The sequence below is a fragment of the Oncorhynchus gorbuscha genome, linkage group LG10, assembly GCF_021184085.1.
Source record: "Oncorhynchus gorbuscha isolate QuinsamMale2020 ecotype Even-year linkage group LG10, OgorEven_v1.0, whole genome shotgun sequence".
Taxonomy (NCBI): domain Eukaryota; kingdom Metazoa; phylum Chordata; class Actinopteri; order Salmoniformes; family Salmonidae; genus Oncorhynchus; species Oncorhynchus gorbuscha.
In genome coordinates, this window is record NC_060182.1 from 20340591 (window position 1) to 20367913 (window position 27323).

The 27323-nt window shown below is 46.6% G+C and overlaps 1 protein-coding gene across 2 annotated transcripts in view; it reads left to right on the forward strand.

The window, feature by feature from the left end:
- The window catches only part of LOC124045657 (prickle-like protein 2), a 64734-nt gene that overhangs the window by 36327 nt on the left and 1084 nt on the right, over positions 1–27323 (forward strand). Inside the window, exons 2-8 of one of the 2 annotated variants that reach the window (XM_046365132.1) lie at positions 19053–19236; positions 21567–21680; positions 21793–21930; positions 22532–22735; positions 23142–23328; positions 26177–26331; positions 26423–27197. In XM_046365132.1, coding sequence (XP_046221088.1) covers positions 19105–19236; positions 21567–21680; positions 21793–21930; positions 22532–22735; positions 23142–23328; positions 26177–26331; positions 26423–27197 — 1705 coding nt within the window. In that variant the 5' untranslated portion in view covers positions 19053–19104. The remainder of the gene's footprint in view (positions 1–19052; positions 19237–21566; positions 21681–21792; positions 21931–22531; positions 22736–23141; positions 23329–26176; positions 26332–26422; positions 27198–27323) is intronic. The other variant, XM_046365131.1, reaches the window with a different exon arrangement.

Here is a 27323-nt window from a genome sequence, read left to right on the forward strand (position 1 = left end):
AGGCACTCACAGTGAAAATCTTTGCAGTTCTGGAAACGTCAGAGTGTCTTCTTTCCAAAACTATCAATTCCAAGCATAGTTGAGCATCTTTTCGTGACAAAATATTGCGCTTAAAACGGGCACGTGTTTTTATCCAAAAATGAAATACTGCCCCTATAGGACTAAATGAATGTGCTATGTCAAGTTTGACAGTATTTAAAAACATAAAGTGGGTAGTGTCTTGGTCATGCAGTTAAATACATAGTATATAATAGAACAGCTGTGTGTGTGTGTGTGTGTGTGTGTGTGTGTGTGTGTGTGTGTGTGTGTGTGTGTGTGTGTGTGTGTGTGTGTGTGTGTGTGTGTGTGTGTGTGTGTGTGTGTGTGTGTGTGTGTGTGTGTGTGTGTGTGTGTGTGTGTGTGTGTGTGTGTGTGTGTGTGTAAGGGTTGGATGTGTGAAGAATGCTGCTAACATGCTGAGCCCAACGCCCGCTTCGAGTGCAAAATAAATGTACACATACATGTTATTCATTGCACCCACACTGCTCACACGTGTCAACGAGCGTCTGCGTATCCAGGCTCTAAAATAGAACTAAATAGAACGCGGACGCAAGCGCACAAGCGGTATGGTCAGCATGTTAGGAGCAGTTTTTTTTGTTGATGTGCAAGTAGTCTCTAAGGTGCAGGTTTGAGCAGGTAGACAGCTTGGGTTAGTTGTTCAACAGTCTAATGGCCTGGTGGTAGAAGCTTTCTTGGAGCCTGTTGGTCCGAGACCCAATGCTCCGATACCATTTGCCAGATGATAACATAATGAGCAGTCCGTGGTTTGGGTGACTGGCATACTTGAAGATCTTCCTGGCCTTCCTCAGACACAGCTTGGTGTAAATGCAGCCAGGTCACCTGTGATAAAAGTCAGTATTCGACATCCCTCCATGTCCGAGGACGTCGGGAAATGAAGTGGAAACCGTCCACTAGGGGCATCTGCCTCTGGTGTCAAACGTTGCATGTTCTAATCCAGTGATGGAAAGTTGTTTTTGAAATGTTTGTTTTAAGCCTATCCCAAACCTTAACCCTTACCTTTAACCTTTTCACGTGAGTTCCAAATAACGGCCGCCCCAGCGTGAGTTGTTTTATGCACATGATGTCAAAATACACTCACTGTTCCAAAATGTGATTGTTACGCAACAGGACAGTTAACGTGAGCTGCCTGCAAATTATCTATCGGCTATGTTTCATCTTGTCAATTTTCCCCAAAATTCTAACAAGTTGTTTTTTCTAACAACAATTTGAATTGAGGTGTGTTCCACCTCCTCATTAATTCACAAATAAGTAGCCCATTTCAGTGTTGCAAAAAAAATGTATGTTTGAGGCTTTACTGAGCCGGACAACCTTCCCTCTTCGAGGAGAGCCCTTCCCTAAGTATGCAGACATATAAACTGTCTTGCTGGAACTGGCACATTTTCTGGCCGGTGCTCGCATTTTGCATTGATATTATTCTTACAAATAATAACTTTGGACATGTTTACTTAACGACGCAAGTCAGTTAAGAACAAATTCTTATTTACATTGACAGCCTGCCCAGGCAAAATCCTAACCTTGCCATTTGTGATACAGCCTGGAATCGAACCAGGGTCTGTAGTGACGCCTCCAGCACTGAGATGCAGTGCCTTAGACCGCTGCGCCACTCAGGATCCCAAAAAAGTGAGTGCTTTATTTTCTGTATGCCGTGTTGTCGTTTCTACTGTAGCATACGGTATGTAAGTATTGTAGCGACCCGCACAGACAGCTGTGTGTTATGTGTTAGGCTAGGAGGTGGTTGTGTTGTACTGACCAGTACCCGGTGTTCGCGGGGTCCGACCTGTCAATCAACCTGCTATCTGCCAATCACGGGAGTGCCTGGAATGTTCTGATGCCGGGCATCCTGGTGGTTGGCGGAGTGGCGTGGAGGGGGGTTGGGCAGGGGGGTGGAGCATTGGAAGTTAAGACCAGGTTCAGCCTTTGTTCTCTCTCTCTGACGTCTGGGTTTCACAAGAGAAGGTCACGATTGGCTTGTGGGTTATCTGTCATCTATTTGGCGTGTGCTACGGCCCAAACAGTAGCCTGTGTAAAGTTGGTGTAATAAACTGTCAATTCGTAAACTCAAGCCTCTGTCTGGACAATTGTTCATTTATGATCTATTCAGGTCATTACATTGGTGTCAGAAGTAAAAACGTTGATACAAGTTAGCCAGCTAGCTAGCTGACTTATGTGGCTAGCTACCGTAGGTGAGAACGGGGATTGAACATGCTTCGAGGGAATCCGAAAGTAAAGGTGGAGGTAGGGGACGATTATGGCCAAGGAGGTGCGTGTGAATGGACGTCGGGGGCTCTGTCTGAGGAGATCGCCAGGGCGTCGGAGCGCAGAGGCCGCTTGAGGGAGGACGTTAGAGCGATGGCGGCTGAAGCGGGCATGAGTGCTTCGTCGAATGTATTTCGCGCGGATTCTGGTGGGCGGACCGAAGTGGTGACGTCGACGCGGCGTGATGAGGAATCTGGGGCTCAGGATGTAAACAAACATGGCGGCGCCCAGTTCCCGGCTGCGTCCGTATCTGTTAAGACCCCGAAGTATTCCGGTAAGGCGGATTGGGAAGCTTTTCATGCTCAGTTTGAACTGTTAGCTCATTTTAGGGGGTGGTCGGATGAAGAAAGGGCACTGCAGTTGGCTTTATGCCTCACGGATGAAGCTCTGGCCTGTTTGATATTGATTAGCCCCGAGGACAGGCATGATTATGGGGCTTTAGTGGGAGCACTGAGGAGGCGCTATGGACAGTGTGTACAGCCCGGGCTACTGCGCTCCGAACTGAGTAATAGACGCAGGCAGCCTGGAGAGCCTCTACGGGTGCTAGCTAATGACATTGAGAGCCTCTCTCGGCGGGCATATGCTCACATGCCCCCTCCGTGCAGAGCGAGCTAGCACGGGACCAGTTCATACAGGCGCTCTCTCCTACGGAGCTGCGCATACAGACCCAGCTGGCTCATCCTGAGTCATTGCAGACAGCCTTGGAGATGGCTTTGGAGAGGGAGCTGGTGTGGGCTGGGGCTTCAGCTGGGGCTTTGGTGGGGGTGCAGGGAGACACACCCTCTGTGCGAGCTGGGGGGCAGAGCAGCCTGGAGCCGGAAAAGCCTGCTTGGGTGGCCGAAATGACAAAACTCATTCGTGCTGTGTCGCTACAGGCGGAACGAAACACACGCCCTGGTCCCAGGGTCTGCTGGGGTTGTGGCCAGCCAGGCCATCTGCGCCGAGTTTGCCCCATGTCCCCCAGAGCTCAGGGAAACGGCTCGGGGTCCGCATAGACCGGGTAGTGCGGACCCCTGGCTTTCTATCCCAACCACCATCATCTTCAGGAGGAGCCCACCGGCACAGACGGGAAGCAAGGCTCCACTTCCCCCAGAAGCAGACGAGGGCAAGCGGATGGAGCCTGTTGTTGTGGTGGGCCGGACCTGTGTTGGGGACTTTTGTCATGTCCCTGTCACTGTGGAGGGGGTGCCCTGCTCCGCCCTGGTGGACACTGGGTCCACAGTAACCCTGGTGAGGCCAGATATTGTGCCAGGTTGGACTCAGTGTGAGCCTACAACTGTGCAGCTCCGCACAGTCACAGGTGAGCTGGCACCCATGAAAGGGAAGGGAATAATGACTCTGACAGTAGGGGGCAGGACTGTGCGTCATCCTGTGTGGGTGGCGGCTGTGCAGGACCCTTGTATCCTGGGGTTGGACTTTCTTAGGAGCACAGGCTGCCAGTTAGACCTAAATAGGGGCACACTGAGCTTCCAGGGAGGGACGGAAGTCACCATGGCCCCCCTAATGTCACATTCACTCAACCCAACAAACCCTTTACTCCAACAGTTAAAGCAGCAGAGACTCATGGCTGCGCCCCCTCCCCCACAGCTGTGTGTGACTTTTCCCCAGTCCCCCTGTCACCTACGGCGGTGTGTTACATTCCCCCAGCTACCTCCATGACACAGCCCTCTGTGAGCCCGGGTCGCACCCCCCCAGCCCAGCTACCCCAGATGGGAGAGGTGAGGACACTGTCTGCAGTGAGGGAGATATGGGGGAGGAACTGTGTTGGTCTTGACCCTGAGCAGCAGGAACGGTTGTGGCAGTTGCTGTTTGAATTCAGAGACAGCTTTGCGTTGAGTGAGGAAGAGGTGGGTCAGACTCATCTGGTGCAGCATGAGATCGACACAGGTGATGCTCGACCCATCAAGATGCGTCCCCGCCGTATCCCGCTGGCACGCCAGGAGGCGGCAGACAAGGCTGTGTTGGAGATGCAGCGGGCAGACTTCATTGAGCCCTCAGACAGCCCCTGTGCGGTGCCAGTCGTCATGGTTCCGAAGAAGGGGGGCAAGCTGAGGTTCTGTGTGGACTACATTTACATTTACATTTAAGTCATTTAGCAGACGCAGGCGGCTGAATGAGGTAACCAGGAAGGACTCATACCCCATACCACGTATCGATGAGTCGCTGGACCTGGTTAGGGGGTCCTCCTGGTTCTCCTCACTAGACCTCCGCAGTGGCTACTGGCAGGTGCCCCTCTCCCCAGAGGCCAGAGCCAAAACTGCGTTCTCCACTAACAGAGGACACTGGCAGTTCAAGGTCCTGTGCTTTGGCCTGTGCAACGCTCCAGCTACTTTTGAGCGTTTGATGGACAGGGTGCTGGATGGCATCCCCCGACAGCAGTGTCTGGTATACCTCGATGACATCCTGGCCCATGGCAGCTCCTTCCAGTCAGCCCTGGGGGCGCTACGGTGTGTGTTGGAGAGGGTGGCTGCCGCAGGTCTGAAGCTCCACCCCGAGAAGTGCCACTTCATGAGGAGAGAGGTGTCCTTTTTGGGCCACCGAGTGGGGAAGGAGGGGATCAGCACCATGGAGGACAAGGTAGGGGCTGTCAGAGACTGGCCCACCCCCACCGACCAGCGTCAGCTGAAGAGCTTCCTGGGCCTGGCCTCGTACTACAGGAGGTTTGTACGGGGCTTCTCAAGCGTTGCTGCTCCACTGAACCGCCTGCTGCCGAAGGACAAGGCTTTCACTTGGACAGTGGAGTGTGAGGAGGCGTTCAACACCCTCAAACGTGCACTGATCGAGGCCCCGTGCTCGCCCCCTGACCTCACCTTGCCCTTTATCCTGGACACAGACGCGAGCAATGTGGGCATGGGTGGGGTGCTGGCCCAGGTGGGGCCAGAGGGGAGAGAGTGGTGGCGTACTTCAGCAAAACATTTGACAAACATGAGCGCCGCTACTGTGTCACCCGGCGGGAGCTCTTGGCTGTTGTGGCTTCCGTCAAACACTTCAAGTACTACCTGGGTGGTCTGCCCTTTACTGTAAGGACTGACCACTCTGCTCTCCAGTGGCTCATGTCTTTCAGAGAGCCAGAGGGGCAGGTGGCACGCTGGTTGGAGGAGCTTCAGCCGTATGACTTCACGGTGGTGCACAGGGCAGGGGCACGCCACTCCAACGCCGACGCCATGTCCCGTCGGCCCTGTACTGCAGACGGCTGCCGCCACTGTGAACGGAGAGAGGGACGGGAGAGAGAGCTGCGGGCAGAGGAGGGTGTCTGTGCCACAGTGTGTCGGGCGAGCGGGCCTGTCTGCTGTGAGCTGCAGACTGTCGACGTGGCTGAATGGCGGCAGCAGCAGGGACGGGACACAGACCTACAGCCAGTGCTACAGTGGGTAGAGGCGCAGGTGAGGCCACCATGGGAAGAGGTGACAGCGCTCTCACTCGCGACCAAAGGGTTGTGGTCGAAGTTTGAGAGACTGCGGCTGGCTGATGGCGTGCTACAGCGGGCATGGAAGGAGTCAGCTACGGGAGAGGAGAGGTGGCAGGTGGTGGTCCCAAAAGCATTGCGGGAGGCTGTGCTCCAGAGTACTCATGGGGGGGTGGGGACTGGACACTTTGGGGTCACAAAAACACTGCGCCGTCTCCGTCAGGGCTTCTACTGGGGGCAGCACAAGAGGGATGTGGAGGACTTTTGTCGCCGCTGTGACAACTGCACAGCGAGAAAGGGCCCCCCAGGCCGCTCTCATGCTCAGCTCCAACAGTTCCCAGTGGGGGCTCCCATGGAGAGGGTGGGAGTGGATGTAGTTGGGCCGTTCCCCACCACAGACAGTGGAAACCGCTGGGTGCTCACGGCCATGGACTATTTCACAAAATGGCCCGAGGCCTATGCTCTGCCTGACCAGGAGGCAGAGACCATCGTCGACGCCCTGACAGCGGGGATGTTCAGCAGGTTTGGAGCTGCAGAGTCCATCCACAGCGACCAAGGCAGAAACTTTGAGTCCCGTGTGTTCGCCACCATGTGTGAGAGGCTGGGTATGCACAAGACCCGCACTACTCCTCTCCATCCTCAAAGTGATGGCCTTGTGGAGCGCTTCAACAAAACGCTTGGACAGCAGCTGGCCATCGTCTCTTCCAAACACCAGCGTGACTGGGACAAGCACCTGCCTATGGTCCTCATGGCATGCCGCTCCGCTGTCCAAGACTCCACTTCCTGCACGCCTGCCCTCCTCATGCTGGGGGAGAGATCCGCACCCCTGCGGAGATGGCGTTTGGTCGGCCCCTGGATAGCCCTCATGTTCCTCCGGGGCCGGAGTATGCCCGGAGACTCCAGGACCGCCTGGAGACAGCCCACACCTTCGCCAGAGAGCAGCTGGTGAATGCAGGTGTGAGGCAGAAAAGGAACTATGACGTGCACACCCGGGAAGGCACTTTGTGGCTGGGGAGCTGGTCTGGGTCTACAGCCCCTAAGGAAAAAAGGCAGATGCCCCAAGTTGGACAGTCACTGGGTGGGACCCTGCAGTGTCCTGGAGAGGGTAGGGGAGGTTGTGTACCGGGTGCAGCTTCCTCCCAGGGGGAGAAAGGTGGCACTGCACCGGGACAGGTTAGCCCCATACAGAGAGGCCTCTTCTCCCCAAACCCCAGGAACCCCCACAATTCCCCTCTCTGGCAATGACATTCTCCAGGCACCCACCCTCAGGTGCCGCAGACAAGGCTCCAGACAGCCCACTCCCCCTGTCTCCCCCTGTGTCACCGCGTGGTTCCCCAGAGCCACGGACTGTATTACCCGTTCCCGCTTCCTTGTCACCCATATCCCTGCCTTCATCCCCTGGGTCCCAGAGGGGCACTCTGCGACCATCACGGCCACGCAGGCAAAGGAGACCTCCGGGTCGCTTCAGAGACTTTGTTTGTTCCCTCGGGGACGAGGGACTTTGTGGTGGGGGGGCTGTGTAGCGACCCGCACAGACAGCTGTGTGTTATGTGTTAGGCTAGGAGGTGGTTGTGTTGTACTGACCAGTACCCGGTGTTCGCGGGGTCCGACCTGTCAATCAACCTGCTATCTGCCAATCACGGGAATGCCTGGAATGTTCTGATGCCGGGCATCCTGGTGGTTGGCGGAGTGGTGTGGAGGGGGGGTTGGGCAGGGGGGTGGAGCATTGGAAGTTAAGACCAGGTTCAGCCTTTGTTCTCTCTCTCTTACGTCTGGGTTTCACAAGAGAAGGTCACGATTGGCTTGTGGGTTATCTGTCATCTATTTGGCGTGTGCTACGGCCCAAACAGTAGCCTGTGTAAAGTTGGTGTAATAAAGCGTCAATTCGTAAACTCAAGCCTCTGTCTGGACAATTGTTCATTTATGATCTAGTCAGGTCATTACAGTATGTATGTATGGAGCATAATGTATTTACCGTTTTATTCACGTTTTCAAGTACTGGTCACAAATAATGCATTCCGATTATTGCATAGATTGTAATAGACACCTATGACTTGTGTAAAATACTTTTTTTGAAGGTTTTACTGATTATAATGAGCTAATGCTAAGATATGTGCCAGCTATATGTGGCGCCATGTTTGTTGACATTATACAATGCATTCTGGGTGTCACGTAAACGTCTCAGACCAAATATATTATAATGAGATAAAGGAATGAAAAAATCAAATAAGGTGAAGGAATGGTTCACTCATCTTCCGAGTAAACTTCCGGAGGTGAATGAAGGGAAGTGAATGATCATAGATGACACACCCCCTTCAACATGCATACTGCAAACAGACCGTACTCCTCTTGTCTCCTCTTATTATCTTTGGTTGACGCGAAAAAAGAAGAAAAAAATATGCGGACGCGCACAAACTACCCATCCTATGATTACTTTCGATTTCTAGAAAGTGTTTTATTGAATTATTTCGATCAATGTTGAGCTCACCTGTAATGTGATGAATTATAAATAGTAATTGCTATTAGCTTATTCATATTGTGGTTTCTGTTTTCTAAATATGACTTCTTGTGTTATGTCAGTCTTTCCTGAGTTAGCACTAGGACTAATGTATAGCACTAGGACTAATGCAGCCTACATTTTCCAGTTTGGATGATTGTGTATGCTGTCGTTACTTCTGTAAATGTCTGAATATTGCATCCCAAGTAAACTGGCCACATTCAGGACATAACTTTGTAAGGACTGTGTTTGCGCAAAATGTTTCTGTGAAAAACCAATGAGGCTAGCTCAAATGCTGACTGTTGCGTCAATCTAAACTGGACGTTCTAAATAAGCGTTCTAATCACACCAGTTTGAGCATATGCTGCAGGAACCACTGTAGAATGATCACACCAGTTTGTTGATAAGTGTGAAAAGGTTAACCATTCAGAGTACATGCCTAAACTTAACCCTAACTCTTAAGAATTTGGAGTTAATGCCTGAACTTAACCCTAACCTTCAAAATTCAGAGTTAATGCCTGAACTTAACCCTAACCTTCAAAATTCAGAGTTAATGCCTGAACTTAACCCTAACCTTCAAAATTCAGAGTTAATGCCTGAACTTAACCCTAACCTTCAAAATTCAGAGTTAATGCCTGAACTTAACCCTAACCTTCAAAATTCAGAGTTAATGCCTGAACTTAACCCTAACCTTCAAAATTCAGAGTTAATGCCTGAACTTAACCCTAACCTTCAAAATTCAGAGTTAATACCTAAACTTAACCCTAACCTTCAAAATTCAGTTAAGTTAATAACCTTCAAAATTCAGAGTTAATGCCTGAACTTAACCCTAACCTTCAAAATTCAGAGTTAATACCTAAACTTAACCCTAACCTTCAAAATTCAGAGTTAATACCTAAACTTAACCATTAACCCATTTGAAATGTCCCATTTGGAACAACTTCAAAACTTGACATTTTGATACATGGATGAATGTCTAATTCTGACGTGATACTGAAAGCTGGTTGGTAAATGTTCTGGAAGGCAAAGAGCATTCCCCCAGTGACGTATTAGGCCCTCTGCACCACCCTCTGTAGACCCTTGTGTTTGAGGGCGGTGCAGTTGCCATACCAGGCGGTGATACAGGAAGTAAGTGAGTGGGATGGTGTTAGGTAGCATCTGTCTGTTGTCCCACAGCAGATTGACATATTCTTTTGTTCATGTATTTTTGTTGAGTAGTTTAGACAAATAAAGTGTCTAAATGGGATAGAACCAATAAACCAATCCACTCTACACACAATAGAAAATGACCTTCTCAGTTACCATTGAAAGTGGGCCTTATCAGCCAAATTAATATTTATGGAGGTTTAATCCATACACTGCTGAGTTATGTCATTAGAGAAGAACACTTTTCAACATAAATTATACATTTACAGTATTTCCCCCAACTCTGATTATTCCTCTATTATACACTAGCAGACTTACTCAATGAATCCGGATTTTCAATTTTTCAATAATTGACCTTTAAGCACTTTGGTAATTTATACATTTGTCTGCCACAACTTTCCCAATGGCCCGAGGGCAAATTATAAATGTGTTTGATGTTTTACAGTATTGCAAAGGAAGGACACACCAGTCCTAGAGGGGATTTAAATCACTCGTACATGAGGAACCAATTCAAACACACACACACACACACACACACACACACACACACACACCACGCACATGTACCCTCTCATCTAGTAAAGCTTAGTGGCTTCACATATATTCTTTCTTCAATAGTTCATTGGATGAGCAGAACCATTGAAGTTCCTCTACAGCTGTGAGTGATGAAGTGCTGTCAGTAGAGCTGGGGAGAGAGAAGTGTCTTTATATCTGTCACCCAGACTTACCTAGAGGCTGTGTATTTAATCCAGCCAGACAGTACTGTACAGGTCACACAGCTCCCTGAAGAGCCCAGTCCATCCTGGCCTCAACAGTTAGGCTGCTAGGTCCAGCATTCTCGGTCTGTTATAGTCAGTATTCATGTGACACTGGCTTTAGGATCCAGCTCTGTCCCTGCTCGCTCAACAAGCCTCTCTGCCATCAATGAAATGTGAACTGTGAAGGTGTCAGGGAAATGAAATACAGTATATACAGTACCAGTCAAAAGTTTGGACACACCTACTCATTCAAGGGTTTTTCTTTATATTACTATTTCCTACATTGTAGAATAGTAGTGAATACATCAAAACTATTAAATAACAAATAACACATATGGAATCATGTAGTAACCAAACAAGTGTGGTCCTTCTGTAACGATTCCCGGGACCACCCATACGTAGAATGTATGCACACATGTCTGTAAGTCGCTTTGGATAAAAGCGTCTGCTAAATGGCATATATAAGTGTTAAACAAATCAAAATATATTTTATATTTTAGATTCTTCAAAGTAGCCACCTTTTGCCTTGATGACAGCATACTCTTGGCATTCTCTCAACCAGCATCATGAAGTAGTCACCTGGAATACATTTCAATTAACAGGTGTGGCTTGTTAAAAGTTCATTTGTGGAATTTCTTTCCTACTTAATGTGTTTGAGCCAATCAGTTGTGTTGTGACATTGTAGGGGTGGTATACAGAAGATGGTGCCAGGTTTTCTCCAGAGGTGATTCTTGGCATTCAGGCAAAAGAGTTCAATCTTGGTTTCATCAGACCAGATCAGACCAAACTCCAAGCGGACTGTCATGTGCCTTTTATTGAGAAGTGGCTTCCGTCTGGCCACTCAACCATAAAGGCCTGATTGGTGGAGTGCTGAAGAGATGGTTGTCCTTCTGGAAAGTTCTCTCATCTCCACAGTGGAACTCTGGAGATCTATCAGGTTATTGGTCACCTCCCTGACCAAGGCACTTCTCTCCCGATTGCTCAGTTTGGCTGGGCAGCGAACTCTAGGAAGAGTCTTGGTGGTTCCAACCTTCTTCCATTTAAGAATGATGGAGGCCACTGTGTTTCTCGGGGAACGTCAATGCTGCAGAAATGTTTTGGCACCCTTCCCCATATCTGTGCCTCGATAAAATCATGTCTCAGAGCTCTACGGACAGTTCCTTCGACGTCATTGCTTGGTTTTTGCTCTGACATGTACTGTCAACTGTGGGACCTTACAGTGCCTTGCGAAAGTATTCGGCCCCCTTGAACTTTGCGACCTTTTGCCACATTTCAGGCTTCAAACATGGTCGCAAAGTTCAAGGGGGCCGAATACTTTCGCAAGGCACTGTATATAGACAGGTGTGTGCATTTCCAAATCATGCCCAATAAATGTAATTTACCAGGTGGACTCCAATCAAGAACAGGTGGACTCCAATCAAGTTGTGGAAACATCTCAAGGATGATCATTGGAAACAGGATGCACCTGAGCTCAATTTTGAGTCTGAAAGCAAAGGGTCTGAATGTAAATAAGGTATTTCTGTTTTTTATACATTTGCCCAAATTTCTAAAAACCTGTTTTCACTTTATCATTTGGGGTATTGTGTGTAGATTAGTTTTCTTTTCATAAAACAAAATGTGGAAAAAATGGAGGGGTCTGAATAATAGACGGCAGGAAGCTTGGTGATGTGATGTACTGGGACGTACACACTACCCTCAGTAGCTCCTTACAATTGGATGCCAAGCAGTTGCCATACCAGGTGGTGATGCAACTGATCAGGATGCTCTCAATGGTAAAGCTGTAGAACGTTTTGAGGATCTGAGTACCCATGCCAAATCTTTTTAGTCTCCTGAGGGGGAAAATGTGTTGTCGTGCTCTTTTCACGATTGTCATGGTGTGTTTGGACCATGATAGTTTGTTGGTGATGTGGACACCAAGGAACTTTAAACTCTCGACATGCTCCACTACAGCCCTGTAGATGTGATTGGGGGCATGTTTGGCCCTCCTTTTCCTGTAGTCCACGTTCAGCTTCTTTGTCTTGCTCACGTTGAGGGAGAGCTTTTTGTCCTGGGACCCCATAGACTGACTCATCGTTGTCGGTGATCAAGCCTACAACTGTTGTGGCGTCAGCAAACTTAATGATGGTATTGGAGTCATGCTTGGCTGTGCAGTCGTGGGTGAACAGGGATTACAGGAGGGGACCGAGGACCAACCCCGGAGGGGCCCCCGTGTTGAGTATCAGCGTGGCAGATGTGATGTTGCCTACCCTTACCACCTGGGGGAGGCCCATCAGGAAGTCTAGAATCCAGTTGCAGAGGGGGTGTTTAGTCCCAGTGTCCTTGCTTAGGTTTGATCTATTTGAGCACTATGGTGTTGAATGCTGAACTGTGTCAATGAGCACCATTCGTACATAGGTTTGAGCTATTTGAGCACTATGGTGTTGAACGTTGAGCTGTGTCAATGAACACCATTCTTACATAGGGAAAGGGCAGAGTGGAGAGTGTGACTGAGATTGCGTCATCTGTGGATCTGTTGGGGCGGTATGCGAATTGGAGTGGGTCTAGGGTTTCCGGGATGATGGTGTTGATGTGAGCCATGACCAGCCTTTCAAATCACTTCATGGCTAATGACGTGAGTGCTACAGGGCGGTAGTCATTTAGGCAGGTTACCTTCGCTTTCTTGGGCACAGGGACTATGGTGGTCTGCTTGAAACCTGTAGGTATTTCTCTCAGGGAGAGGTTGAAAATGTCTGTAAAGACACTTGCCAGTTGCTTTGCGCATGATTTGAGTACACGTCCTAGTAATCCGTCTGGCCCGTGGCTTGTGGATTTTGACCTGTTTAAAGGTCTTGCTCACATCTGCTACTGACAGCGTGATCACACAGTCATCCAGAACAGCTGGTGCTCTCATGCATGCTTCTGTGTTGCTTGCCTCGAAGCAAGTATAAAAGATATTTAGCTCGTCTGGTAGGCTCGCGTCACTTGGAAGCTCGCGGCTGGGTTTCCCTTTGTTTCCCGATGTTGGGACAGCGAATAGCTAATGTCCCCCAGACTGTTTGCAATGTTGTATACTCTTTGATAGTTTTTGCTATTATATATTTTGAGTTGCTTTTATTTTAAAAAATAACAAGAAAAAACAACAACATAATTTCTCCCATTCTAGGACATAATGGACTATGTAGGCAAGTTATGCAACTGCTGATATTTTTGTGGCTGCAAATAGAATCAATCACCATTTTGTTTCTCATTGTTGAACATGAGATGAGAAAAGAGATACTGATCAGTGTTTAGAGATGATCATTACAGAGTTTTTGCTCATAACCTTCACAGATGAAGGATGTGTATAGTATAGATACAGTGCATTAGGAAAGTATTCAGACTTTTTCTTATGTTACAGCCTTATTCTAAAGTGGATTACATTCATTTATACCCTATAATGATGAAGCAAAAACAGATCCATTGCTGTGAGACTCGAAATTGAGCTCAGGTGCTGTCATGCCTTGACCATAGAGAGCCGTTCTATTTCTCTATTTGGTTAGGTCAGGGTGTGATTTGGGTGGGCATTCTATGTTTTCTATTTCTTCGTTTTTGGCCGAGTGGGTTCCCAATAAGAGGCAGCTGTCTGTCGTTGTATCTGATTGGGATTCATGCTTAGGCAGCCTTTTTCCCACCTAATATTGTGGGTAATTATTTATTTTCTGGGAATGTTTGTGTGCGCCATGGTTGGTCACGTTCGGTTTCTGTTTACCTGTTTTTTTGTGAAGGTTTCACTTTCATTAAAGATGTGGAATTACATGCACGCTGTGCCTTGGCTCATTTATGACAGGGAGTTTGAAGACAGTGCACCATGTTTTCATTGCACCATGTTTTCATTGATCATCCTTGAGATGTTTCTACAACTTGATTGGAGTCTACTCCTCAGTAAAAGGCACATGACAACCCGCTTGGAGTTTGCCAAAAGGCACGTAAAGACTCTCAGGCCATGAGAAACAAAATTCTCTGGTCTAATGAAACCAAGATTGAACTTTTTGGCCTAAATGCCAAACATCACGCCTGAAGGAAACGAGGCACCATCCATATGGTGAAGCATGGTGGTGGCAGTATCATGCTCTGGGGATGTTTTCAGCGGCAGGGACTGGGAGACTAGTCATTATCAGGGGAAAGATGAACAGAGAATAGTACAGAGAGATCCTTGATGAAAACCTGCTCCAGAGCACTCAGGACCTCAGACTGGGGCAAAGGTTCTCCTTCCAACAAGACAACGACCCTAAGCACACAGCAAATACAGCACAGGAGTGGCTTCGGGAACAAGTCTCTGAATGTTTTGAGTGGCCCAGCCAGAGCCTGGACTTGAACTCAATCGAACATCTCTGGAGAGACCTGAAAATAGCTGTACAGCAACGCTTCTCATTCAACATGACAGAGCTTGAGAGGATCTGCAGAGAAGAATGGGAGAAACTCCCCAAATACAGATGTGCCAAGCTTGTAGCGTCATACCCATGAAGACTCGATGCGATAATCGCTGCCAAAGGTGCTTCATCAAAGTACTAAGTAAAGGATCTGAATACGTATGTAAATGTGATATTTAAGAGAAACATGTCATGTGTTTTATTATAACGGCAGTGTGACATGGGGAACGCAAAACAGCGGCATATGATTGGTGGAGAACTGTCAGTGAAGAAGTAATGGACCATTGGTTAGGTGTTCAATGCTTCAGACGAGCACTTCTTCTCATGTTCGTTTTTACATAAAGAAGAGGCTCTTGCTCTCTTACTCTCTCCTTCCTCTTCCTTCCTTCCTTCCTTCCTTCCTTCCTTCCTTCCTTCCTTCCTTCCTCACTTCCTTCCCTCACGCTCTCCTTCTTTCTCTCATGCACACTCACACAGAGACTGTCAGATCCACATGAGGATGGAAGGACGAGGACGGAGGGAGGTGAAGCATGACACATGAAAAAAATTACATTTATTTCAGCAATGATTTGACAGATCACTATAACTCTTTCTCTCTATATCAATCTCAAATCAATTCAATTTCAATTTAAGGGGCTTTATTGGCATGGGAAACATACTTTTACATTGCCAAAGCAAGTGAACTAGATAAACAATAACAAATTTACAGTAAATATTACACTCACAAAAGAAACATTTCTTATAGTCTTATTACGTATATACAGTATACAGTGTTGTAATAATGTGCAAATAGTTCAAGTACAAAAGGGAAAATAAATAAATAGAAATATAGGTTGTATTTACAATGATGTTTGTTCTTCACTGGTTGCCATTTTCTTGTGGCAACAGGTCACACATATTGCTGCTGTGATTGCACACTGTGGTATTTCACCCAATAGATATGGGATTTCATCATTTTTTTGAAGGCTTTGTAGGTCTGTGTAATCTGAGGGAAATATGTGTCTCTAATATGGTCATACATTTGGCAGGAGGTTAGTAAGTGTGGCTCAGTTTCCACCTCATTTTGTGGACAGTGTGCATATACCCTGTCCTCTTGAGAGCTAGGTCTGCCTTCGTCTGCCTTTCTCAGTAGCAAGGCTATGCTCACTGAGTCTATACATAGTCAAATATTTCCTTCATTCTGAGTCAGTCACAGTGGTCAGGTATTTTGCCCATGTGTACTCTCTGTGCGGGGTCAAATAGCGTTCTAGTTTGCAGTTTCTTTATAAATTCTTTCCAATGTGTCAGGTATTATTTCCAATATGTCTGCATGCATTATTTGGTGTTTTATGTTGTACACAGAGGATATTTTTGCAGAATTCTGCATGCAGACTCAATTTGGTGTTCGTCCCGTTTTGTAAATTCTTGGTTGGTGAGCGGATCCAAGACCTCACAACCATAAAGGGAAATGGAGTCTATAACTTATTCAAATTTTTTTTTTGCCAGATCCTAATTGGTATGTCGAATTTTATGTTCCTTTTGATGGCATAGAAGGCCCTTCTTGCCATATCTCTCAGATCGTTCACAGCTTCGTGGAAGTTACCTGTAGCGCTGATGTTTAGGCCGAGGTATATATAGTTTTTATTGTGCTCTAGGGCAATGGTGTCTAGATGGAATTTGTAATTGTGGTCCTGGTAACTAGACCTTTTTTGGAATAACATTTTTGTCTTACTGAGATTTACTGTCAGGGCCCAAGTCTGACAGAATCTGTGCAGAAGATAAGAGGTGCTGCTGTAGGCAATCCTAGGTTGGTGACAGAAGCACCAGATCAGCAAACAGAAACATTTGACTTCAGATAGGGTGAGGCCGGGTGCTGCAGACTGTTCTAGTGCCCTCACCAATTCGTTGATATATATAGTTGAAGAGGGTGGGGCTTAAGCTGCATCCCTGTCTCACCCCCCCGGCCCAGTAGAAAGAAATGTGTGTGTTTTTTTTGCAAATTTTCACCGCACACTTGTTGTTTGTGTACATGGATTTTATAATGTCGTATGTTTTTCCCCCAACACCACTTTCCATCAATTTGTATATCCGACCCTCATGCCTAACTGAGTCGAAAGCTTTTTTGAAATCAACATAGCATGATATGCTTTTGTTTTGTTTTGTTTGCTTGTCAATTAGAGTGTGCAGGGTGAATACCTGGTCTATTGTATGGTAATTTGGTAAAAAGCCAATTTGACATTTGCTAAGTACATTGTTTTCGTTTAGGGAATGTACGATGTTAATGATAATGCAGAGGATTTTCCCAGGGTTACTGTTGAACATATCCCACGGTAGTTATTGCTGTCAAATTTGTGGGTGATCAGTCCTTGGTTCCAAATATTGGGGAAGATGCCAGAGCTGAGGATGATGTTAAAGAGTTTAAGTATAGCCAATTGGAATTTGTGGTCTGTATATTTTATCATTTCATTTAGGTTACCGTCAACCCCACAGACCTTCTTGGGTTGGAAGGTCTGTATTTTGAGAATCCAGTGGGTTCTGGTAGTCTTTAATAGTTGATTCTAAGATTTGTAATTGATCATGTATATGTTTTTGCTGCTTGTTCTTTGCTATAGATTAAAGAGCCAAAATCTATACCTATCAATCTCTCTCCATTTACAGCATATCTATTTCTAATTCTTTCTCTCTCTGAAGATGAAGTCGTTTGTAGTTTTGGACACTGTAGAAAGCATACTACCACCCTTTCATTAAAATTGAGTGATTACCTTCTTCTACAGACAATGAGATGTGGCAGCATTCATCCCCTCTTGATATTTGTCTGATAAACTTTTTCTTTAAGCCATGGCAAAACTAAATGTCATGGTGATTATTGACTGAAGCTCCTTGAACTTTACAGTATGTAACAAGAGTGGTAATAATGATGCTCCTGGCCAAAGCTGTCATTCATGCGATGCAGATGATGTGTCACTCATATTGGCTATGTGGTCATATTCATTATCAGTGAACTAATGGCACATAATGCATGTTATCTCTGATTGGCTGTGACTGATAGACAAGCCTCTGTTTTTTTCTCTCTCTAGAACGCAGAACTGAACACAAACCAGTGAGAAAAAAAGTGAAAGATCAAATTTCCCTGCCTGCCTGCCTGCCTCCCTCCTTCCCTCCCTCCAAATTCCTCCACCCCCTTAATGTGTTGCCGGGGCAGATTAGAGGAGTGCGTGATGACAAACCACTCGGCGTAGTGAGAGTGTGTTACATCGAACTCACACACACACTCTCCAGGTCTCCCATGAGTCCTTCTCTCCCCCACTCTCTCTACTCCATACAGTTGTGATGTAACTGATGCACTGTCTGCCTGCTTGGGCCAGGCCAAGAGCTAGCAGCTACATCAGCACCAGCTTTACCTAGAACCCTAGAGGAATCAGCAGCGTCCATCTTAGAGCGAGATAAACAACACACCACACTACCTCATGCAGTCTGACTCACTGGCTCACTCCTCAAAGCACAGCGAGGGAGATTAGTTATGTCCTTGTGCTTTCATGGCTTTAGTTATCTCATGTGGCTTTGTGTGTTGTGTAAGAAGCTCTGAAAAGTTGTTGTAGCTATCTGTTAGATTCCAAGTAATGGACGTTCCACAGGGTGTCTGTGTTGTGGTGAGGGAATGTTGTTTTGGATTAATGGTGGACAGATCCTGTTTGAGCCTGATCCGTGACGAGTCATGTGGTGGGACTGATTTTATTGGAAGTGGATTAGCTACAGTAAACCCATCTTGTTTCTCATATAGACCAACTTACTGTAGGGGCACCTTGCCCTGGCCTTTACCCCTATCACCCACCATCCATTCATGCTATAAAATGTCCCATTTACTCCCTAAATGAATTGCTTTCAGTGCCATGTTTCTGGTGACGGCAGGTAGCGATCTGCAGCAGATACCGTCTCCTCCTAATCAGTCATGTATTAGTAATGTGTCCAGCTGTTCCACTATCCAGCCATCCATCCTCTCCCTCTCCCTCTCTCCCTCTCTCTATCTCTATCTCTATTGCCTCTGCATTGATCTCTGCTCATTCTAATTCATATTCTGAATTATGATCAACACTGTCTTAGGAGCTCAGCCATATCTGATAAATGGTCACATAACTTAGGTTTGTTGTGTTAGATTTCTGTGTTTGGACTGTATATTAGTTTTGAAAACTATAATGGCACAAACATTTTGTACATTTGACAGTTTTATTAAAGTCTGAGCCAGTGTGTGTGTTTGTGTGTATGACTCTGTACAATATTTATGCATAATTGGTTATAACAAATTGGTGAAAATGCTTTCATATATCTGCCATAGCCCTGATGTATGGCCCTGGGAAATCTGAAACCGCAGCCTGTAGTGTAGAATACTAATTACTTTCTCTATCTTTCTCTCTCTCTCCTCTCTATCTCTTTTTGTTTTCCCTCCCTCCCTCCCTCCCTCCCTCCCTCCCTCCCTCCCTCCCTCCCTCCCTCCCTCCCTCCCTCCCTCCCTCACGCTCTGTCTTTCTCTCCCCCTTTCTCTCTCTCTCTCTGCTTTGCTAAAGTAAGACCTGTGTCTACTCTAAGTGTCCCAGTGAGGAGCATGTGGTGAGGGCCATGTCTCTGGAGATGGAGAAGAGTGTCACTAAGTTGATGTATGACTTCCAGGGGAACTCTACCTCTGACGACGACTCAGGCTGCGCACTGGAGGAATACGCCTGGGTGCCCCCTGGTCTCAGCCCTGAGCAGGTACACCATCCACTTTGTACCCCTCTTTTCCCCTTCTTCTTTTCCCCCTTCTTAATTTTCCTAGTTATCTGAGAGGGGTGGATTCATTGATTGATATACAAGCAGCAGAACTGATGGTTAATTGCTTTAAAACTCCCTCTATTGTGTGTGTGTGTGTGTGTGTGTGTGTGTGTGTGTGTGTGTGTGTGTGTGTGTGTGTGTGTGTGTGTGTGTGTGTGTGTGTGTGTGTGTGTGTGTGTGTGTGTGTGTGTGTGTGTGTGTGTGTGTGTGTGTGTGTGTGTGTGTGTGTGTGTGTGTGTGTGTGTGTGTGTGTGTGTGTGTGTGTGTGAGAAATCAAACCTACCAAGCATAACAAATTAGCTGTCAAACATTTCATGGAAGTGCAAATGTGAAGAAATTACTCAACTGTCACTGTTGACATGACATGACATGAGCAGAGAGGTCAGAGCCCAACCTAATGACAACCGTGACCAAACCATGAAGATGACCTGAAGGATAATCTGTGGACTGCATCGTCTGAATAACATGAAAGTAATGAAATGATGGTGCCTCTTTTGGTTTCAGTGGTGTAATGATGGTGTGTATTATATATTCTAGAATTGTTTGCTGTTTGCTGGATTGCTATGTTTTATTCTATCAGGATTGTCATTCCTAACCCCTCAAATTGGAACAAACTGAAACATAAACTTTCACCACAGAGAGAAAACAGCACAGACATAAAAATGATTAGTTCTTTCCATTGACGGGAGCTGTCCAGATGAGGGAGAAGTTAGTCCTTTGTTTGTTCTCAGGCTGAAGTAATAATTCCTGCTTGTCTCCACTGTAAAGTGCTGCTCAGTGGGACCTGTGATGCGATGCTGCGATGCTCCCTTCCTCCCAGCACCCCTTCCTCCATCGCTCCCTCCCTCTCTCCCATCCTTCCATCCTTACTTCCCTTCCCCTTCCGCCGACCCGCCCTCCCTCCAGCCCACCTGCCCTCCCTTCCTTCTTTCCTTTCCCCACCCTCCCTTCCTCCCTCACTTCAGGAGCTCTGTTAATAGATGACAGGCAGGGCTGATGATAGTTATTTTCTCCAGTTAGCCATCTTGACAGGATTCTGAGGGATGCTGTGGCCTTTCTCTGAACCTACAGGAGATGAAGGCAATCAAGCCTGCTGGATGATTGTGACCTACAACTAAGTTTAGCGTCTGCTGTTGACTAGATGGCTGTTTTCTAGTGGATTGGAAGGCCCTAATTTATTTTGTGCAATGTTAGGTGTGAGCCACACAATGATTTTAGTTTAAATCTGCTCTGTATGTGTCGAGGATTATGTTGCAAATCATTGAGGTGTGACAAAACATTAATTGTACCATAAGATTGTTGTGTTCTTGAAGAATAATTACCTGAAGCATTTTCCCTCCTTTCTATCATGTGACTTCAGCTCAGCAAGTTTTCCTGAATGCCTATAATTACTTTGATTGTAGCCTACAGGCATTCAGAAATCATAGATACTTTTCTATTTTCCCATCACTATGGGGGCTGCGGTAGCATTGAGGGGGGGCCAGCAACTGGAAGGTTGGCGGTTCAAATCCAAGGACCAGGGCAAAAATCTAGTGGGAGTGAGCTGGCAGCTGGAGGTTTGCTGGCATTGATGTCTCAGGTTGAAGTAATAATTCCTGCTTGTCTCCACGGTAAAGTGCTGCAGAAGTGGGACCTGTGATGCAATGCTGCCATGCTCCCTCCCTCCCTTCCATGTTCCCTAGAGCAAGGAACGCATTTGTTGGATAAAAAGCAGGAGACAAATTTCCATCATATATGGACTAATAAAGCTAAGTGGAATAAGAGCCTACAATCGGGACTCTACAAAACACTGTCTGCAATGAAAGAGAACATTGCTCTCCAAGGCTGTGTCTGCTGCAGAGCCACAAGAGCCTTTGTTCCAGACACTTCTTGTTCCAGCCGTTGTTCTCAAGGCCAAGGATGATGGAGGACAGAACAATAACCAACACAGCAGAATATAAAGCCATCATCTATTCATTAAAAACTGCAGCTTTCAGGTTCACCCGGGAGGGTTTTTAAACTTTTGGTTTTAATCGACAGACATTTTACCATTCAATTTACAGAGATAGTAACGTTTATAATGATAGGTAGGCACATGGCATACTTCAGGAAGGATCAGACCAGCCACTCTATCAATCCTGTCATTACAACAAACAAACAAAAATTGTTGAGTGCAAAAACAAACATGTACCAAGGCTGTAGAAGATGCTATCATTGTCACTATGCTGAACTAAGACCCTTAGCGCTTTGTGAGACTAAAGCCAGAGTGTTGTGGTTTGTGTCCCTGTCAGGTGCATCAGTACTACGGTTCTCTACCTGAGGACAGGGTGCCGTATGTGAACAGCCCAGGAGAGAAGCACCGCATCAAACAGCTAATTCACCAGCTGCCCCCGCACGACAACGAGGTGACACTAGTTTACCTGATTACCTGTGTCTAGTGACCTTCGACACATTTATGAAGGGATACCTAATGTTTTTGATATGGGTGACGAAAGAGTGTTTTGGTTTGGTCGTCAGGTCCGATACTGCAACACACTGGACGACGAGGAGAAGAGGGAGCTCAAGCTCTTCAGTAACCAGAGAAAGAGGGACAACCTGGGAAGAGGCAATGTCCGCCCCTTCCCCTTGTCCATTAGTGGGGCCATCTGTGAACAGGTACTCACTGCTGACACAAATCAAACATGACAGAAAACCTACAGCACAAAGAGCAGAAACATAGAGGTCACCACTAGGGGATGGTGCAAATGGGATAAAATATGTGCTTCAGCAAATCTAATTTATATTTGAAAATAAATTCAGCTTTCTACTCAGATCTGTTCATGTCTAAGTGAGATGCTTTCTTTGCCATTGTTTTTGGTTTGATGTCTAATCAGCAGGATTAGCCATAAAAGCCCTTCAGTGATAAGATCATGCACTTCACATTTAGAAACATTGGATTATTCATATCGTAACTGGCATCTTTCTCCCTTCTCTCCCTTCTCTCCCTCCTCCTTCTCTCTCCCCCTCCTCCTTCCTTCCCACTCTTTTTCTCTCCCCCGCCCTCTCTCTTCCTCCTCCTTCTCTCTACCCCTCCTTCTTCCTTCCCCCTCTGTACATGTATTTCCTCTCTGTCTCTGTCTCTGTCTCTGTCTCTGTCTCTGTCTCTGTCTCTGTCTCTCTCTGTCTCTCTCTGTCTCTCTCTGTCTCTCTCTCTCTCTCTCTCTCTCTCTCTCTCTCTCTCTCTCTCTCTCTCTCTCTCTCTCTCTCTCTCTCTCAGTGTGGGGGCCAGATAAATGGACGAGACATTGTGGTGTTTGCATCGCGGGCAGGCCACGGCCTGGTGTGGCACCCTCACTGCTTCGTTTGCTGCATGTGTGAGGAGCTCCTGGTGGACCTCATCTACTTCCACCAAGAAGGGAAGATCTACTGCGGCCGGCACCACGCAGAGAGGCTCAAACCCCGCTGCTGTGCCTGTGATGAGGTAAGCACGTCTGGACTCAGAGTGTTGAGGGGTGTCACCTTCCACATCTCAGTTATCTGAGGAAGTCTTGCTGGGTTTGACTAAGTCTTATTTCAGCTAATTCTAAGATATGTGTGATATTCACTTGGTAAGAATCTGTCTCCGCTTGGTGTGTATCTCTCACCCTCTCTAGTGGTCTATGGTTTGACAGTCTGTTCTCTGGCTTTCCTGCATATTATCTTTAATTATTTTTTGCTGATGATTTTGGATCTATTTGCTTTAGATTCCGGTTTGCTGATGATTGTGATGAATGGTCTCTCTCTCTCTCTCTATCTCTCTCTCTCTCTCTCTCTCTCTCTCTCTCTCTCTCTCTCTCTCTCTCTCTCTCTCTCTCTCTCTCTCTCTCTCTCTCTTTGCTTTGCTTTAGATTATCTTTGCTGATGAGTGTACGGAGGCGGAGGGCAGGCATTGGCACATGAAACACTTCTGCTGCTATGAGTGTGAGGCTCCGCTGGGCGGCCAGCGTTACATCATGAAGGATGGACACCCACACTGTTGCAACTGCTTTGAGTCCCTCTACGCAGAGTACTGTGACGCCTGCGGTGAACACATAGGTACACGGTTCTAGACGTTTCCTGAACATGATGTATACATACATTGAGTGTACAAAACATTAGGAACACCTGCTCTTTCCAAGACATAGACTGACCAGATGAATCCAGGTGACAGCTATGATCACTTATTGCTGTCACTTCAATCAGTGTATTTACAACTCTCTTTCTTTGTTATTGTCAGCTCGTATGTTCAATTAATAAATCATGCAATGATTCTATATTCTTCAAAACGCGCCTGCATCCTCTACTTGTACGTCCATCTTCACCTCTATGTAACTGCTTCTCTCTTCATTGCTGTCCATCTTCACCTCTATGTAACTGCTTCTCTCTTCATTGCTGTCCATCTTCATCTCTATGTAACTGCTTCTCTCTTCATTGCTGTCCATCTTCACCTCTATGTAACTGCTTCTCTCTTCATTGCTGTCCATCTTCATCTCTATGTAACTGCTGCTCTCTTCATTGCTGTCCATCTTCACCTCTATGTAACTGCTTCTCTCTTCATTGCTGTCCATCTTCACCTCTATGTAACTGCTTCTCTCTTCATTGCTGTCCATCTTCATCTCTATGTAACTGCTTCTCTCTTCATTGCTGTCCATCTTCACCTCTATGTAACTGCTTCTCTCTTCATTGCTGTCCATCTTCACCTCTATGTAACTGCTTCTCTCTTCATTGCTGTCCATCTTCATCTCTATGTAACTGCTGCTCTCTTCATTGCTGTCCATCTTCACCTCTATGTAACTGCTTCTCTCTTCATTGCTGTCCATCTTCACCTCTATGTAACTGCTTCTCTCTTCATTGCTGTCCATCTTCACCTCTATGTAACTGCTTCTCTCTTCATTGCTGTCCATCTTCATAACTGCTTCTCTCTTCATTCTGTCCATCTTCACCTCTATGTAACTGCTTCTCTCTTCATTGCTGTCCATCTTCACCTCTATGTAACTGCTTCTCTCTTCATTGCTGTCCATCTTCACCTCTATGTAACTGCTTCTCTCTTCATTGCTGTCCATCTTCATCTCTATGTAACTGCTTCTCTCTTCATTGCTGTCCATCTTCACCTCTATGTAACTGCTGCTCTCTTCATTGCTGTCCATCTTCACCTCTATGTAACTGCTTCTCTCTTCATTGCTGTCCATCTTCATCTCTATGTAACTGCTGCTCTCTTCATTGCTGTCCATCTTCACCTCTATTTAACTGCTTCTCTCTTCATTGCTGTCCATCTTCACCTCTATGTAACTGCTTCTCTCTTCATTGCTGTCCATCTTCATCTCTATGTAACTGCTGCTCTCTTCATTGCTGTCCATCTTCACCTCTATTTAACTGCTTCTCTCTTCATTGCTGTCCATCTTCACCTCTATGTAACTGCTTCTCTCTTCATTGCTGTCCATCTTCACCTCTATGTAACTGCTTCTCTCTTCATTGCTGTCCATCTTCACCTCTATGTAACTGCTTCTCTCTTCATTGCTGTCCATCTTCACCTCTATGTAACTGCTGCTCTCTTCATTGCTGTCCATCTTCATCTCTATGTAACTGCTTCTCTCTTCATTGCTGTCCATCTTCATCTCTATGTAACTGCTTCTCTCTTCATTGCTGTCCATCTTCATCTCTATGTAACTGCTGCTCTCTTCATTGCTGTCCATCTTCATCTCTATGTAACTGCTGCTCTCTTCATTGCTGTCCATCTTCCTCCATCTCTCTTGTTGACATTATATCCATACCTGCTTTTCTTTTTACCATTTCTTATTCCCTTGACCTATTTTTATCCCTTTCTCGCTCTCTGTAGCGTGGTTTCCATCCAATTGGCGACAGATTTTCATGCGAATATTGTAAAATCCTCATTGAAAATATGCACATTTTTCCACCAGTGTTGTTTCCAGTGTGGATAAAAATAATAGTGTGTCGACATAGTGCACACAAAATGAACTCTTTCGTGTGCCGAAAAGAAATCTAAAGTTCAATGTGTTTCCATCACATTTTCAACTCTACCAACTCTTTGGTCAGATAGCAGTCAAGCATCGATAATCATGTCGCCAGAATAACACCATCGAAATGTATTGAAAGGAGCATTAAGATCACTGTGCACTTTCACCACTCTGTGAAGTTCATTATAACTTATTTCATCTGTAGCCTAATAAACTGCATGGCTTTAAAATGTGGGATGGAAACATGGTTTAGTGTCTCTTTTTACATGTATCCTCCCCCCTGTTTCAAGTCTCTCTGACTGTTTTGTTCCCACACGCCATCAGTCTCCCTTTGTCCCTACCTCCATTTCTCCATGTCTCAACTCATCTCATTATCGACATGTTTTACCGGTGACGACAACCTAATGGAGCCATTCAAAGAACCTGTGGTCGTTAAGTGCCAATAGTCATCAAATCTGAAATAAATGTATATTTATTGAGTTATTCATTTAGTTATTATACAGACCGCATAATCCCAGTTTTGGATAAAATCATAATATCAACCTTCTGGGAAATAAAACGCAGCGTTTGTGCTGTATTTCATTTCTTCTTCCAGTAAATATCATACAAATATTTTGTGGGCTCATGTTTTACAGATTAGCTGAGGCTCTGAGCAGGCTCTTCAGAGACTGTGTGCTTGGCTCAGCTCATTACTGAGGAAAGTTACTGTCTCTCACTGTAGATGATGGGTTTCAGCTAGTCAGTTAGACTGACGGTAATGCTGCTGATATACCATATGCCTATGCCAGTGTTCTTTCATCCAAAGACAAGATCAAGACTCTAATTGTCTGTGATCATTAAGAATCCGTTTTTGATATCCCGAAACTGACACCTTATTAGTAGTAAGCATCATTTCTAATGCTAATGCCAGGATGTGATCCTCTCCCCAGGCATTGACCAGGGCCAAATGACATATGACGGGCAGCACTGGCATGCCACAGAGGAGTGTTTCTGCTGTGCCCGCTGTAAGCGCTCCCTCCTGGGGCGCCCCTTTCTGCCCAAACAGGGACAGATCTACTGCTCACGCTCCTGCAGCGCCGGACAGGTGAACAACCAGCATTTAACTGAATGTTCTGGTGACACCTGTATGTGTGTTTTCTATGTATTTCAATTATGTAATCAATTCCATCAATCAGGACCCAGATGAATCTGACTCCTCGGACTCGGCCTTCCAGAGTGCCCGATCCCGTGAGTCCCGCCACAGCACCAAGATCATAAAACAGGATCACCGAAATACCGAGAAGGAGCGTCGCCAGCCAGCGCCCATGCCTGACCGTCTGTCTGTCGAGGTGGACCCCCTGTCTATCCATATGGACCGTCTGAGCCTTGGCTCCATCCAGACACCCAGCCGAACCCCCAGTCGCACCCCAAGCCGCACCCCTAGTCTCAACCAGGTGTGGATGAGCCGGGACGAACCTTACCCCCCAGCATACGAGGCAGCCTATGAGGGCTCCCCGCGGGACCCCTCTCCAACCCCCACGCCCCTGCTCCTGGGCCCGTGTAACCCCAGGCAGGGCTACAGCCCCAGTCCCAAACTCCACCCCCCAGCCCAGAGCTCTGGCAACCCAGGGAAGAGGCCTGAGTCCTGGGTTAAAGAGCAGGGCAACACCAAGCGGACGCCCATGGCGGCATTGAGGGGCCAATCCTTCCAGGATAACTGGATCCACCACAGCCAGGACGAGTTCCGGCCACCCAAGCTGAGGACCCAGATGAGTTTTAACGAGGTGCCCAGCCAAGGCCAGGGCTTCTCAGACAAGAGGAGCATCAGCATGCATGGCTTCCAGAGGGACAGCAGGCCCCCCCTGACCAGGAACGCCATGAGCAACGGCATTAGCTTCACAGAGCCCCTCACCCCTCTGGAACAAACCCCCCGAGGATCCATGGAGTCTCTGGCCCTGTCCAACGCTACAGGTGCTGTGCCCTCTCACCTGAGTTTAGAAGATAGACAGTAGATATGATCGAATATGATAATATGGCTAATGATTTATGCTCCCAATCAGGTAATAAAGTATCAATAACCTGTCTGTGAATCTTTCC